The sequence below is a fragment of the Lissotriton helveticus genome, chromosome 1_1 (assembly GCF_964261635.1).
Source record: "Lissotriton helveticus chromosome 1_1, aLisHel1.1, whole genome shotgun sequence".
Lineage (NCBI taxonomy): Eukaryota > Metazoa > Chordata > Amphibia > Caudata > Salamandridae > Lissotriton > Lissotriton helveticus.
In genome coordinates this window covers 1008027428-1008040521 of record NC_136057.1, presented here as the reverse complement: position 1 = coordinate 1008040521, position 13094 = coordinate 1008027428, and the positions used below count along the sequence as shown (strand labels likewise).

The window sequence follows — 13094 nt, the reverse complement described above, 5'->3', positions numbered from 1 at the left end:
CATATTGTTTTCTCAATTTCACGGTTCCTATTTACCATGTGGTGCACCCGTAAGGCCATCTTAAAAAGGATGGAACAACAGAATGACATTGTAGGAATTGTATAACTGTCTCCAACAATGTACCTCCCCGGACCCAATTTGGCCAAATGATGGAATGGTTATATTAGGACTGTAATACTGCTCTTTTTATTTTAATCTGTGTCAATTTTATGATTTTATTGTATCAAATTGGGCGCTTTTATGATTCTTTTATGGCCATGTGTGCCGAAATAAAGTTTTATTAAATGAATTTGAGGTTTACTGTTCGTCAGTGCAATGGGCATGTGGCCTACTTATTTTGATGTAGGTCCTGTTTCACCTACATTTGGTTGGTCATCACGTGAAAGGTCACAATGGAACCCAAAATGTAATGGAGCATCATCCCAGAGGCCGTATCCACAGGTTCTGGCAACCCATTATTCTTGCCAAAGTCTTTGATTTTGAAAAGCTGACAGCAGAACAGTTTTAGAGCAAATATTAGTTTTACGCTGGGGCAAAGGTTACATATGGAGAACAGGAAACAATGTACATATAAAAACTGGGCAATGACAGGAACAATAAATAAAGGAATAGTGGAGCAAAGGCTTCCTGGAAGCTAGAACAGTGTGAGAACAAATACAGATATGTGGTAGTGTGGAGATAAGACCACTGACAGAGAAATCACTACTGATGCATCAGTTAAACACTAGTCATATAGCTGTGAGATAATGAAGGAGCAGGTCAGACTAGTGATAGAGCAAAGACTGGCCATATGAATCCAAGTGATAAAGACTTGAACAATGAAAGGACAATGACTAGAGCAGAGGCTGGCAGTGTTAAAAGCATGTGACTGAATAATGTTAGTTCAGATACGCGAGCAGCATTAGAGCAAACATTTACAGCCCCTCCTGTAAACATACATGACCAGACTAGTTTTGTGCCTGAGCACAGGGTATACAGTCAACTGAAAACACTTGGGGCCTCATTTATGAAAGCCTTGCGCCACCGGTGCGTCACTTTTTCCCCATGTTAAAAGTGACGCACCGGCGGCGCAAGGCCTTCATAAATAAGGCCCTTGGATTTTTTACTCCCAGCAGGAGAACCTACATCCTGTTTTTGAGTTAATAATAGATTGGGAGCACAAATCCTGGGTATTATAGATGATCATTATTTCATTATATTTGGACTGCAAACTGTTCAATAACAGACCTGTCTCATCCAGCTCACTCAAAGAGTAGCTTTAGTTGAGGATGATGACTGATGTTGCAAAAAGATCTTTACACATCGGTATTCTTCTCCTCAACGTGTGAGGACAATGATGGAAGGCTATGAATAAAGTTGGCAAAGGTAAAGCTCACTAAAAAACACACGAATAAGAGGCAAAAGAAAACCAGTCCTTTTACACGGAGGAATTTCAATGTTGCAGATAAATTAATAACAACTCTTTTTGTCTTATACATGGAATTTTCATTTGTTCTGACTGTAATCATAAATTCAACCCGCACAAATCAAACCTGGGGTAACACTGCCCTTGTTGCATCAGGGGAGCTTTGTTTCAAGTCCTACCACCGGCAACAATGAGCAGAGATTACCCAGTTTTTGAAAATCAACTCTCACATACCTGGTTGCTGAAATTCAGAAGCTCATAAAGGTAGAATTAACTTTTACTGTACCTGATATTGTTAGAATAACAATAACGGCAACACATTTCCACCAGATGTTTCCTCTACCAGCCATTTTGCTTTGTTAAGTAGTGTCACTATGAAAATGTCTCTCCTCTTCTTCGTCTTCATTTTAAACTCTGAAAAGATAACATTGCGTGTGAGACAATGAAGCAGTTGCAAAAAAACTTGATCAGTTCAAGATAACCTCTAAATTCAGTGGGAAATAAGAACAGATTTTGCAACATGCATCTGAAAAGGTTATCACATACATGCCTAGCACCCAGGGGCGGTGGGTGACATTTGAAAGTGGCGGGCGCAAAGTGATTTGCATACAGCACCGTAGCGAGCGAGCGCAACGAGCGTGCCCGAACCCCAAAAGGGGGGTTTGGGGGGTTAACCCCCCCCAAGAAAATTTTGAAAAAAAAGAAGAAAAATCGTGCATTTTCAAGCAAATTTGAGGAAGCAGGAAGGTTAATAAAGCAATTGTGAAAGTGCAGTTATTACATTAATAGATGGCATAACATAGGTAGCTGCTTATTCAGTATAACCACAGAGCTTCATACATTCACTACCCATGGATGTGGCCTGCAGAGTGTCACGTGAAGTCCAGCGTACCCTCGTTCAAATGGAGTCCAATCTGCCCACCCCAAGTCACTTGGTTCACAGCCTGCTTGACAAAGCATGCATCAGTCTTCTGATGCTCACTCTACTTGTTGGAATCTACATGAGATCGTGTTGAGTCCAGTCAGTGGCGAAGACCAGATCCCCCATAGGGTTTTGACTCTTACACAGTGTTACTTCATATCCACGCCACAGAATGAGACTCATGCAAGGTGTCCCCTCATGGCCACTCCTTGGGATGTCAATCAATCAATCAAAGATTTATAAAGCATGGTTCATACACTGCCACCTCATGCCCACTTCAAAGGGTGAGACTCCTACACAGTCTCAGTGACCTCTCCATGGGATGTTACTCCTGCCCTGGACCACCCCATGTCCTCTCCCCAGATTGTCGCTCCTGCCCTGTACCACCCCATGTCCTCTCCTCAGAATGACGCTCCTGCCCTGTACTAGCTCATGTCCACTCCTCACATTGTGACTTCAACCCTGTGCTATCTCCTATCCACTCCCCAAGATGGGTTTCCTGCACCGCGAGACCTCATGACCCATCCTATGTGAAACAATTTTTTTTTTGTTGCAGTTTTATATAGAACGAACTCGACCCGATGGTACTGGAGCAAAAGAAAAGAGAGCATCTGAAGCGTCTGGCGCCATCTAGTAGCATAATTGTGTTGGTTGTGTCATCATTAATAAACAGACCAGACTTGCTCCAAAAATCATAAATACATTTTGCAGTATGGGCGTTGGGCCCTGGAAAAGCCTGGGGAATAATGCCCACCTGTACCCACCCCATGCCCCCTGTCCACCTTCCGACCACCCTGTCCTTTCATCTTTCTTCATAAAATATCAGAGGAGCATTGTACAGCCTTCATGGCTTGCCTCACATCTGTCTTCAATCTGCATTATTTATCTTTTTGGAGCAGTGGCCCCGGACGCAATACTCTAGATGTTCTCTCCATTAGCAGACAATGTTCTTACTTACGGATTCAACCTGCAGGAGCGACCTCCACAACCAGGGCTGGATACACAGCATACAAGACAGGACATAAAAACATCATCCAATTCTACAGTTACAAGACTGCATGACTAAACTATTAAAACTGTTGGCAACATACTTGGTTAATTTTATAGTGGATGGTTAACAATTTGGGAGCACAGGGACTTGCTGCATATTAAATAGGCACAGCTCCCATCCACTTGGCCAATGGCTAGACTGATAAACAGGGAACTAGTGACCTCCATAATGGGAGGATTTCTGCTGAAGGGCAACACCCATACAGCACTATCCTATATATTTAATGTTTATGCATCTTCCAGATTCCTCGACCCACAGCATTGTGGTGTCTCCATCAGTAGCTGGGAGGTTAATCTTGCAACCGACATCCTCCACAGGGAGCATTAAAATACTAAATACTTTGAATATAAAAAAATAATTTTAAAACCATGTCAAATAATTACATGTGTACAAAATATTACTTATGAAAAGAAAAGCCTCACTGACATGAAAGTCAACATCTGTTTCAAGAATAACGACCATGACTTCAGCTAAAATTGGTAGAGACTATTTGTGACCTCCCGAGAAATTCCGGACTCTCGTATCTTACTTTAATTGCTCTATGCTTAAGAATCACATTTTCTTGAGAAAATTCACTGCCATAAAAATGCATGTTCAAGTACTATTTGTGAAGGACATCAAACATCTCTGTGCGACACAAGAGATTTCAACGTAGCTTCTGTCCAGTGTAGAACCCCAATTACTATGAGCGCCATTAGCGCTTTCAAAAACTGGAGGTGATGCACATCTTCAAAGTATTAACACTGGAGTTAAAAAGCAATCCGGTGAAAGATGTCAGAATACATCTCAAAATCCAAGCTGACATTAAACAAAGTAACATTCTAGAATGCCTATAGCTAGTAGGTATTAGCGTTGCAAGCCTAGATAAAGAGATTTGATTTTCTTCTCCACACTGGACTGGCCACTTTAAGTGTGTGTAGTTCACCATTCTGAAACTCATGGTGTAAGGACACAGCCCACTGGATACGGAGCACTTCAACAGAAACCCAGATACATTTAACACACCTTTATAATATAATAATTCCAGATGACAAACTTTTTGTAACAGACTATATAAACTGCCACAATATTGATCTTACATAAAAAACGACGTAACATTTGTTCGACTTTTATTTAATTCCCATTTCAGATAAACACACATCACAAAACTCATTAGGACATGGTTAACTTGTTCCTCTAATTCCAGCCTAGTCACACAATGCAGAACCCCAGTTAAATGCCACGTTTGCATCTTAACAGACAACACAATGAGACCAGCTCTCTATTACTTGCCCAGGGACTCTGGGATCAGCCATTCACAGATGTCAACGAATGTTTTCCTGTCTGTCCAGTAAACCTACCCCCAAACTATACATTAAACCTCAAAAGTAGTCAAAGATTGAGATCACAGTGAAAATTCTGAGTGTCCTGCTGATGATATCTAGTACTTAGGAAAACCTGTGTCTAGGTGTCCCGCAATGCGTCTAGCGCTAGTACCCTGCACCATCTCCAGTGCCCAGCATGTAGGAATAACCCTCTCCTAGTGCGCACTGCTCAGAAATGCCCCTCTCCCTCAGACGTACAATCTCCCTGTGCCCAGTGCACTTAAATAATTCCACTGTGCAGTGATCAGGGGTACAGTCAGTGCTGATGAACAAAATGTGTTCAGTGATAAGAAATACCTGAGTGTTCATTTTACTGTAACACTTAGGACAAGAAGTGTCTTGAAAGCTTCAATGTCCAGTGCTCAGGAATATCCAGTGTTCACTGCATAGTAATACTAAAGACAGACAAGCAGTGTCTAGAATGTCTCAATCTCCAATGCTAATGAATGCCCAGTACTCACTGCATTGTAATTCTAAAGATAAGCAGTGTCTTGAAGACCCGAAAGCAGAGTGTACAAGATAACCCCGAGAGTCCAGTGCTCAGGCACATATCTGATGCCCAATGCTGAGCAAAATACTAGTGTCCAGTGCTCAGGAACTGTCCACTCCTAGGATATCCCTGCGCTGGCCGAGCTGTCTCAGCAGTTTTGTTCCCTGCTTCACCTACACTCACTGCGCTGACTCACCTGCACTCACTTCCTGTCTTACCTGACCATACTAGCTCCGTGCTCTCACTGTTTTGCCTCACCTGTACTCACTGGCCTGACTCACCTGCTCTCACTTCCTGTCTTACCTGACCCTACTAGCTCCGTGCTCTCACTGTCCTACCACACCTGCACTCACTGTCCTAACTCACCTGCACTCACTTCCTGTCTCACTGACCCCACTATAACCCTGCTCTCACGTCCCTGCCTCACCAGCAATCACTGTCCTGACTAACCTGCGCTCACTTCCTGTCTCACCTGACCCTACTATATCCATGCTCTCACTGTCGTTTCTCACCTGCACTCACTGTCCTGCCTCATCTTCACTCTTTTCCTGTCTCGTCTCACCTCACTATCCCCTTGCTTTCACTGACCTGTCTCACTTACACTACCCCATCCTACCGCAACTATGTTTTTCTGCCTCTCACTGTCCTGCTTCACTCGCTGTGCTTTCTCATCTGTTTTTACAGCCCTGTCTCACCACCTCTTACTGTCCTGTCACAAATGTTCTCCAGCTTCGACTTTGTCTCACCTTATCACATTGCCTTTTCCCACCTGCTTTCACCCCTCTCACCTTCATTCACTTCTTCTCACTTACATGCATTCACTCACTGCCATGACTCACCTTCCCTCACCATTTGTCTCCTCTCCACTTCCTGACTTGTCTCGTCTGCTCTCACTGCTCCATTTTACCCGCACCTACCCCCAGTCTACCTTCTCTGCACTCGCCATACTGCCCACCTGTACTTACTGTAATGTACCATCAGCTCTCACTGCCCTGCATTGCTTGCTCTCACAGTGTTCCACCTACCCTCACTGGCCTACTTCATCTGCTGCTCTTCTTCACCGTGCCCTCACCCAGCTACCGTCACCTCGCTGATTTGCCTGCGCACACTGTCCTACTTGCGTGCCCACTGCCCTCACAACTCTGCCTCAGGTGTCATCACAAGCCTCCACATGCCTTACACCCCCCCCCAAGCAGTGTCTTAAAATTGAGATTTGAGATGCAGCAAAATTGTAAACAGACATTTTAATAATTGACATGCACTTCAATTCAGACCAGCCCAGGGAGGATGCTACAATAATCTAATATTCCTGGAATAAAAACACATGCCTTTTGGAACAATCCAGTGAGTTAACTAATTACAGCAGCATTCTTCTATCAGAACTCTGATAAAAGCCTCCAATTATGCAATGGCTAGAAATATTGGGGTAAGTATCTAGACGAGGCTCTGCTTTTGGTACCTTTCCACTAATCTACATACATGAGCAGGTAGGTCAGAAGTGCTGCTTGTTGGTTCGAATGCCCGGTGAGCCCGAACACCCACAAAAGTAAATGTTCATGGCATTCAGCAACTCGTCTCTTTTCACACTGAAAAAGTTTAGAATTCTACCCCACACAAAGCCAGGAGGAAAAACTTCAACAGGGGGGTAGAAGTGCTGTAAACTGAGCTGCAACAATGTGCAGATTCTCACTTCCACAAATACACACATTTGCTCATGCAAAAATTGAAATCACAAAGTTAACTCCAACTTCAGCAAATCCGTAGTCATATCTGAACCTATGCAAGAGCATACATACGGCTGCACTTATGACAGATTTTGGCCCTAGAAGTATTTTCATGGTACCCTAAATGGTTTAACACGCATTGCATATTTTCTTACACACGTGTTAAACATGTTCACTAAATTCATCAGAAATGGCTTACGTTGCACATGTTTAGCAAAACATCCTTTTATCTGCACACATTAGGAGCCTTTCATTTAGTCTCAAGTTGTTTTGTTAGAAGTAAACGTGTACACTTTTACACTGAAACTGCCAGTCATACCAGCCTAACTCGGTTCAATGCATTTGTTTTGAATGTGTCCTTTTCCTAAAAGCTTTGCATTAAAGAAGCCTATATACAAATCTTAATTAGAGAAGGGGGGGGGGGGTGTCCTACTTGTTCCATTAACAAAAACTTGTACTTTAGTCCTGGCGATACTCCAGGGACAGAGGCGATACAGAGCTAAGAGTCCGAGCATTTAATGATATAAAGGTGCAATACGCAAAGACCGTCAAATCTAAGCCAGTCCGGCATGCCCGATTTGCTTGTGACACAACCTCAAAATCCTGTCAGTGGATCAAAACATGAAAACTCATTGAGTCATGTTTAACTGACCTGTACCTGTGTAGATCGATTCAACTCTGATACGAGAGGGCCACACGCCCTGGTAATTTCCCCCCATACAAAATAAAATACGCCTCTTAAAAACACACAGGGCTCAAAGAAAGACACTGCTGAATACTACCTGGCATCATGCGAACGCATCGACGTGCGGGACACCTTCAGGGAATCCTGATCCAGCGCCCACCGCGTCCTGAAACACTTGAGTAAGGTGAGTCCCTGCGCGTGCGCCCCGCCCAGGTGTGAGCCGGAGACGGTGCTGGCAAAAGGTGCAGCAGGTGCAGTGGCACCGGGGCCCGCCACTCTGACTCCTGCACTGTCCATGGCTACCCCATCAGGTCACGTATAAACCTCATCCTGACTGGACTTGAGCACTAACGCACCCCACCCTCACAACCTTCATTCACACTGACTCACCGTGTGACACCCGGATACGCTAACTCCGTCCACGCCGGAGTGATTGCATCACCCCCGCCCCATCACATCCCCGATGGCATTGAACTTTCTCAAGCACGTGCACTTTACATACACTTTAGGGTTGGGGCTCTGCCACTTAATGCCACCAAGAGCAAATGGAAGAATTCGCCATTGTGTCCAGTGTGTAGCTTAAGCACAGAATCAATCGAACACTATGTTTTTCTGCCCTCACTATGCACACATCAGAAGAAGGTGGTTATTTGCAGCTTGTCGCTTTCTGTCTTTAAACGAACCGTTGATGCCTTACGTGTGTTCAAATCGAATACAACTAAATGGCTTGTATTCGTAATAACGAGATATTTGCTTTATGCCTGGCATATAATGATTAGGCTGTGTTCTGCTATCTAAGAACCCATATGCGCTGCATCTGTTGCAAGGAGTGGCCAGTTCTTGACATCTTGTAATAAGGATCATATCAGTCCCCTCATAACTGCTGGCTCCCTATGATGACATTTACATGAATACCTTCTCGAATTTGGAATTAATTGAATCTTCCCACCCAAATATTTTACTGTCGTTATTGAGCTGTCATGCTGCTGCTTTTACGACGTGTTTTAACATTTTAATCTCTTTTGTAAGTTGTTATGGTGTATTTGAATTGTTTGGTATTTTATGTGAATGGTCTTAAAATGATCGAATAAACAACTACTACCACTAATACTTCAAACACCAAAATCCTCCGCACCCCACTGCCCCTCGCTCCCCCCTCGTCCCTTGCCCCCACCGAGGTCCAGCTCGTTGGTCAAAGAGCCCCCTTTCCTTAGGGGGTGACATTATTGTGCATCACTCCGAGAGGAGCGGACAGCACCATAAACATGGCTGACTCTGGATGTTCATAAAGTAAGTGTAGGGGGTGTTCTTCAGTCATTCACCATACAATATTGTTAACATCTTGAGATTCAGTGACTCACTGTTTATTGGTTAAAATATGAAGTTTGCCAGGCGACTCCCAATCTCATTAAGGATATTAATGATGTGTATGCTCGTGAGTAGCTGGAAGAAATGGATCCCATGCAAACCTCCACTGAAGTCTGTTCCACGCATGCGCTTTACTGCAGCTCTGCCGAGGTCATCACCAGGGAACTGGCAGAGCTCTGAATGCCTTGGCAGAGAAACACGTCTCTCACAGATCATAAAATGAGAGCTTTAGGGACGGTGTTAAAGTGGTGACAAATTAGCTACTTAAATATTAAACTCCGTCCACGCCGGAGTGATTGCATCACCCCCCCCCCCATCACATCCTGAAGTACTTCCTCTAATCATGACACGACAGATTCCCCCCCCCCCCCCTCCCCTGAATTAACGTCATCAGCACCATTTTCGGCTCCCACTCCATTCACTTTGATGCCGGGTGCTAATTGCCTCACATCCTGTGAGTAATCCGGGCTGACCTTTCACCACAGTGAAAGGCAACAGTACCATTGAATGCACGGGCATGTTTTAATATATATATTTTTTATTTATTGCGTTTGTATATAGCGCGGACTTTACCCAAAGGTGTCAGAGCGCTTCACAATAGGAACCGTAGTGGAACATGACAAGTCGGCCTGTTGCAAGAGCAAACGTTACGTTACATGAGGCAATAGTGATAATTGTGCACGTGTCAAGAGCAAACAAAGTACAAGAGGTAGCAAACGAGTTACCTGTACCCACGTGTCAAGAGCAAACAAAGTAGCAGAGGTAACAAACGAGTTACCTGTACCGTGACGACGGTGAGGCGGGAGTCACACACACGGTCTGCTGCCTGCGCACGAGGCGAGCTCCAGCTCCAGGGCTACACGTCACAGCGGCGGGCGTCCCGAAATCTCAAAGTGATTGGCCTGCACTTGGCCTGCACTGGACCAGCCAATCCTGGCGCTGCATGGAGCGCCAGGATTGGCTAGGGGGGCACATTTGCTGCTCGCCCTGTCGCCCCTTCAAACCCGGGCTAGGCAGGCTAAGAAGTACCCCAGGGCCCCGCTGGGGCACTTTCACTGAGCATGCTTGGGAAAGTTGGATCCCAACATGCACTTGCGCACTACGGTCCGTCTGTCTGCTGCAGCCTGAGTGTACTGTCACTCAAGCTGCAGCAGGCCACCCCCCCTGCACATTCCGAAATCGCCGGGTGTGTCCCGGCGGCTGACTCGGACTTCTGTTCTGTGAGCAATTATTTTGTAAGAAGAGGATTGCGGCCGCGATGCGGGTCCATGTGGCTGGAGGGGCTACGCCCCTACGCCCCAATGGACGCACCGCTGCTGCTAGCACCTCGGGTTTGTAAACAGGCACCACTTGTTCATATCAAACATTAAATATATATATTTTACATTAAAATTAATTTGTAGTGTTTTTTAAATGTACTACTATAAAAAGCATATATATACATAAATATATATTTATGTATCGTAACACCGACAACCCAACAAGGCGTACTCCCAGCGTAAAGATTGGTGCACACATAAACTGAGGCTGCTAACAGTTTTATTGCCCAGTGTTTTGCGCAGTAACACGTTTCAGCGACCACTGACTTTGCAACATCATTGTAGATGCTTTTAAACATGCATATTGCATATTGAGTCGTCGTGAAAAATGACAACATACCCCACCACAACCATATTACAGTGTAAATTATTTGCCCCAAATAAATTATAAAACAATATAAATACATGAAGCAGTACATTCAAAGAACCTGTCAAAGTAAAGGATGCATCATTACAAATTTTGCACAGGTATTGCAGGTTTCCAACTGAATTCATTTCCATACAAATTCAAGCCTAGAACAGCTCCAAATTCATACATATTCATCAACTATTAATGTCGTAGTGACAAACCAATGACTGGTTAGTATTCCTGCAATATCCTATTTTTGGACATCTCATGCAAGCATAATATAAAATGGAATTAATTTATGAAACACAATTGATCCCAAGAGGACACACACCCTGCATTTGCTGACACAAAATCCAGTTGAGTCCAAGTGGGCTCTCATTAAAGGACTAAAGTCAGATGATATACATTCATTAGTGTAGTAGAGACCATGCATTAATCAGTTGATTTAAATTCACCACAATTAAGCCCTCGTGAGAATTCACTGGTAACAAAAATCAAAACTACTGCCCTTTTCCATGAGGGGTAAATGTACTGTTCCCACTCCAGTCAGTGCAACAGTAGAGACAGCTTTGGATGCCATAGGCATAAAATTTACTATTCCCACTTCAAACACATAACATATTTTAATAGCTCTATTAGACCGAAATATAAAACTTTTAATATAAAAATGATATATTTATTTTTATTTATTTATTTATTTATTTAAGTTTTGTATAGCGCTAGCTAGACCCGAAGGTATCAGAGCGCTTCACAACGGATACAGATAAGTATCAACATAACAGGTAGGTCGAGCAGGGTAGGGAAAGTATGGGAAAGCATAGTAGGAAGTAAATGTCTATACATTGACAGCATGAAGGCGACATGGCGGAGAACAAGGGAGAGTCATCAGGTTCTCGCTGGGACAAAAGAGACAGTGAACTATTAAAGTCAGACGGTGTTTCTCGTTACGATCCAGCTCGCTCAAGAAAGAAGGTTTTGAGTAGTGTCTTGAATTTTAGGAAGGAGGTTGTCATCCTGATGTGTGGGGGGATGGAGTTCCATATCTTAGGAGCATTTCCCGCAAAGGACCTGTTAGATCTTTTGCGTTTCTGTGATTTCAGAGGTATGAGTAGGAGCGTGTTGGAGCTTCTGAGGGTCCTGGACTGACCGGCTCTCTTGAGTTTATTGGCCAGATATTCCGGTTTACCTGTATGCAAGGCTTTGTGTGTGAGGCAGGCTGTGCGGAAGTTGGCTCGAAGATTAATAGGAAGCCATTTCAGGTCCTTGAGAGCCGGGGAGATGTGCTCATATTTCTTAGTTCCTGTGACCATTCTAGCTGCTGCATTCAGGGTAGCCGTCAGAGGACCTAGATGAGATTTGGCTGTTCCAGTCAGAGTAGCAATGCCATAGTCAATCCTGGAGAGTATCAGTGCCTGAGTGGCCTGTTTCAGGTCTTTCAAGGGGAGGAAGGGTTTAAGTTTGTAAAGAAGTTTCAGGTTAAGGAAAGCACTTTTGGCAGTTTTAGAGATGTGTTCTTTCATGTCCAGTTTTGGGTCCAGAGTGATCCCCAGTGATTTGACGGAGGTTGTAGGAACAAGAGGAACATTGAGGGCGTTTAAAGCTTTGAGCCATTCAAGTATTTGGGGATTTTCATTTTTGTTTGAGATGCGGAGCACTTCTGTCTTTTCTTCATTAAGTTTGAGGTGGTTGGATGAGAGCCAGTGTTGTACCTCTGTGAGTGTGTCATTTAGTCTGTGGATATCTGCAATCGAATTGGTTTCCAGGTAGAGTTGTGTGTCGTCCGCATAGAGGTGAAAGGGGATGTTGGTGTTCCTTAGAATTGTAGTGAGGGGCTCCATGTAGATGTTGAAAAGTTGTGGAGAGAGTACTGACCCCTGTGGGACTCCTCTAGTAATGGGGAGGGGGTCCGAATTGTAGCTTTTAATTTTGATAGTTTGAGTGCGGTTGTTGAGAAAGGAGGCGAACCATTTGAGAACAGTTTTATCCAAACCCGCTCTCTTCTGAAGGACATTGAGTAGTAGGTTGTGATCCACTGTGTCGAACGCTGCCGAGAGGTCTAAGAGGATGAGGAGGCTACATTGGTTGGAGTCGAGAGACCTGTGCAGGTCATCCATCACATTGAGGATTGCGGTTTCTGTGCTGCAGCCCTTTCTGAACCCAGATTGGTGTGGGTCAAGAAGATTCAAGATCTCCAGGTGTTGTGTTAGCTGAGATAGCACACATTTTTCCAAGATTTTCGATAAGAGCGGCAGGTTTGACACTGGTCTGAAGTTGTTCAAGACCGTATGGTCGAGGCCAGGTTTTTTTAGGAGTGGCGTGACTTGACCTAGTTTAAGGCAGTCAGGGATTGAACCATCGCTCAAGGAGCTGTTGATAATCTTGGCCCAGATAGGGGCTAGAGTAAGTTTCAGGTCTTT

The 13094-nt window shown here is 44.2% G+C and overlaps 1 protein-coding gene across 1 annotated transcript in view; it reads right to left on the bottom strand.

The window, feature by feature from the left end:
• The window catches only part of LOC144771782 (NACHT, LRR and PYD domains-containing protein 1 homolog), a 344518-nt gene that overhangs the window by 256830 nt on the left and 74594 nt on the right, over positions 1 to 13094 (bottom strand). The window contains exon 2 of the mRNA XM_078656071.1: positions 1692 to 1819. Coding sequence (XP_078512197.1) covers positions 1692 to 1755 — 64 coding nt within the window. The 5' untranslated portion in view covers positions 1756 to 1819. The remainder of the gene's footprint in view (positions 1 to 1691; positions 1820 to 13094) is intronic.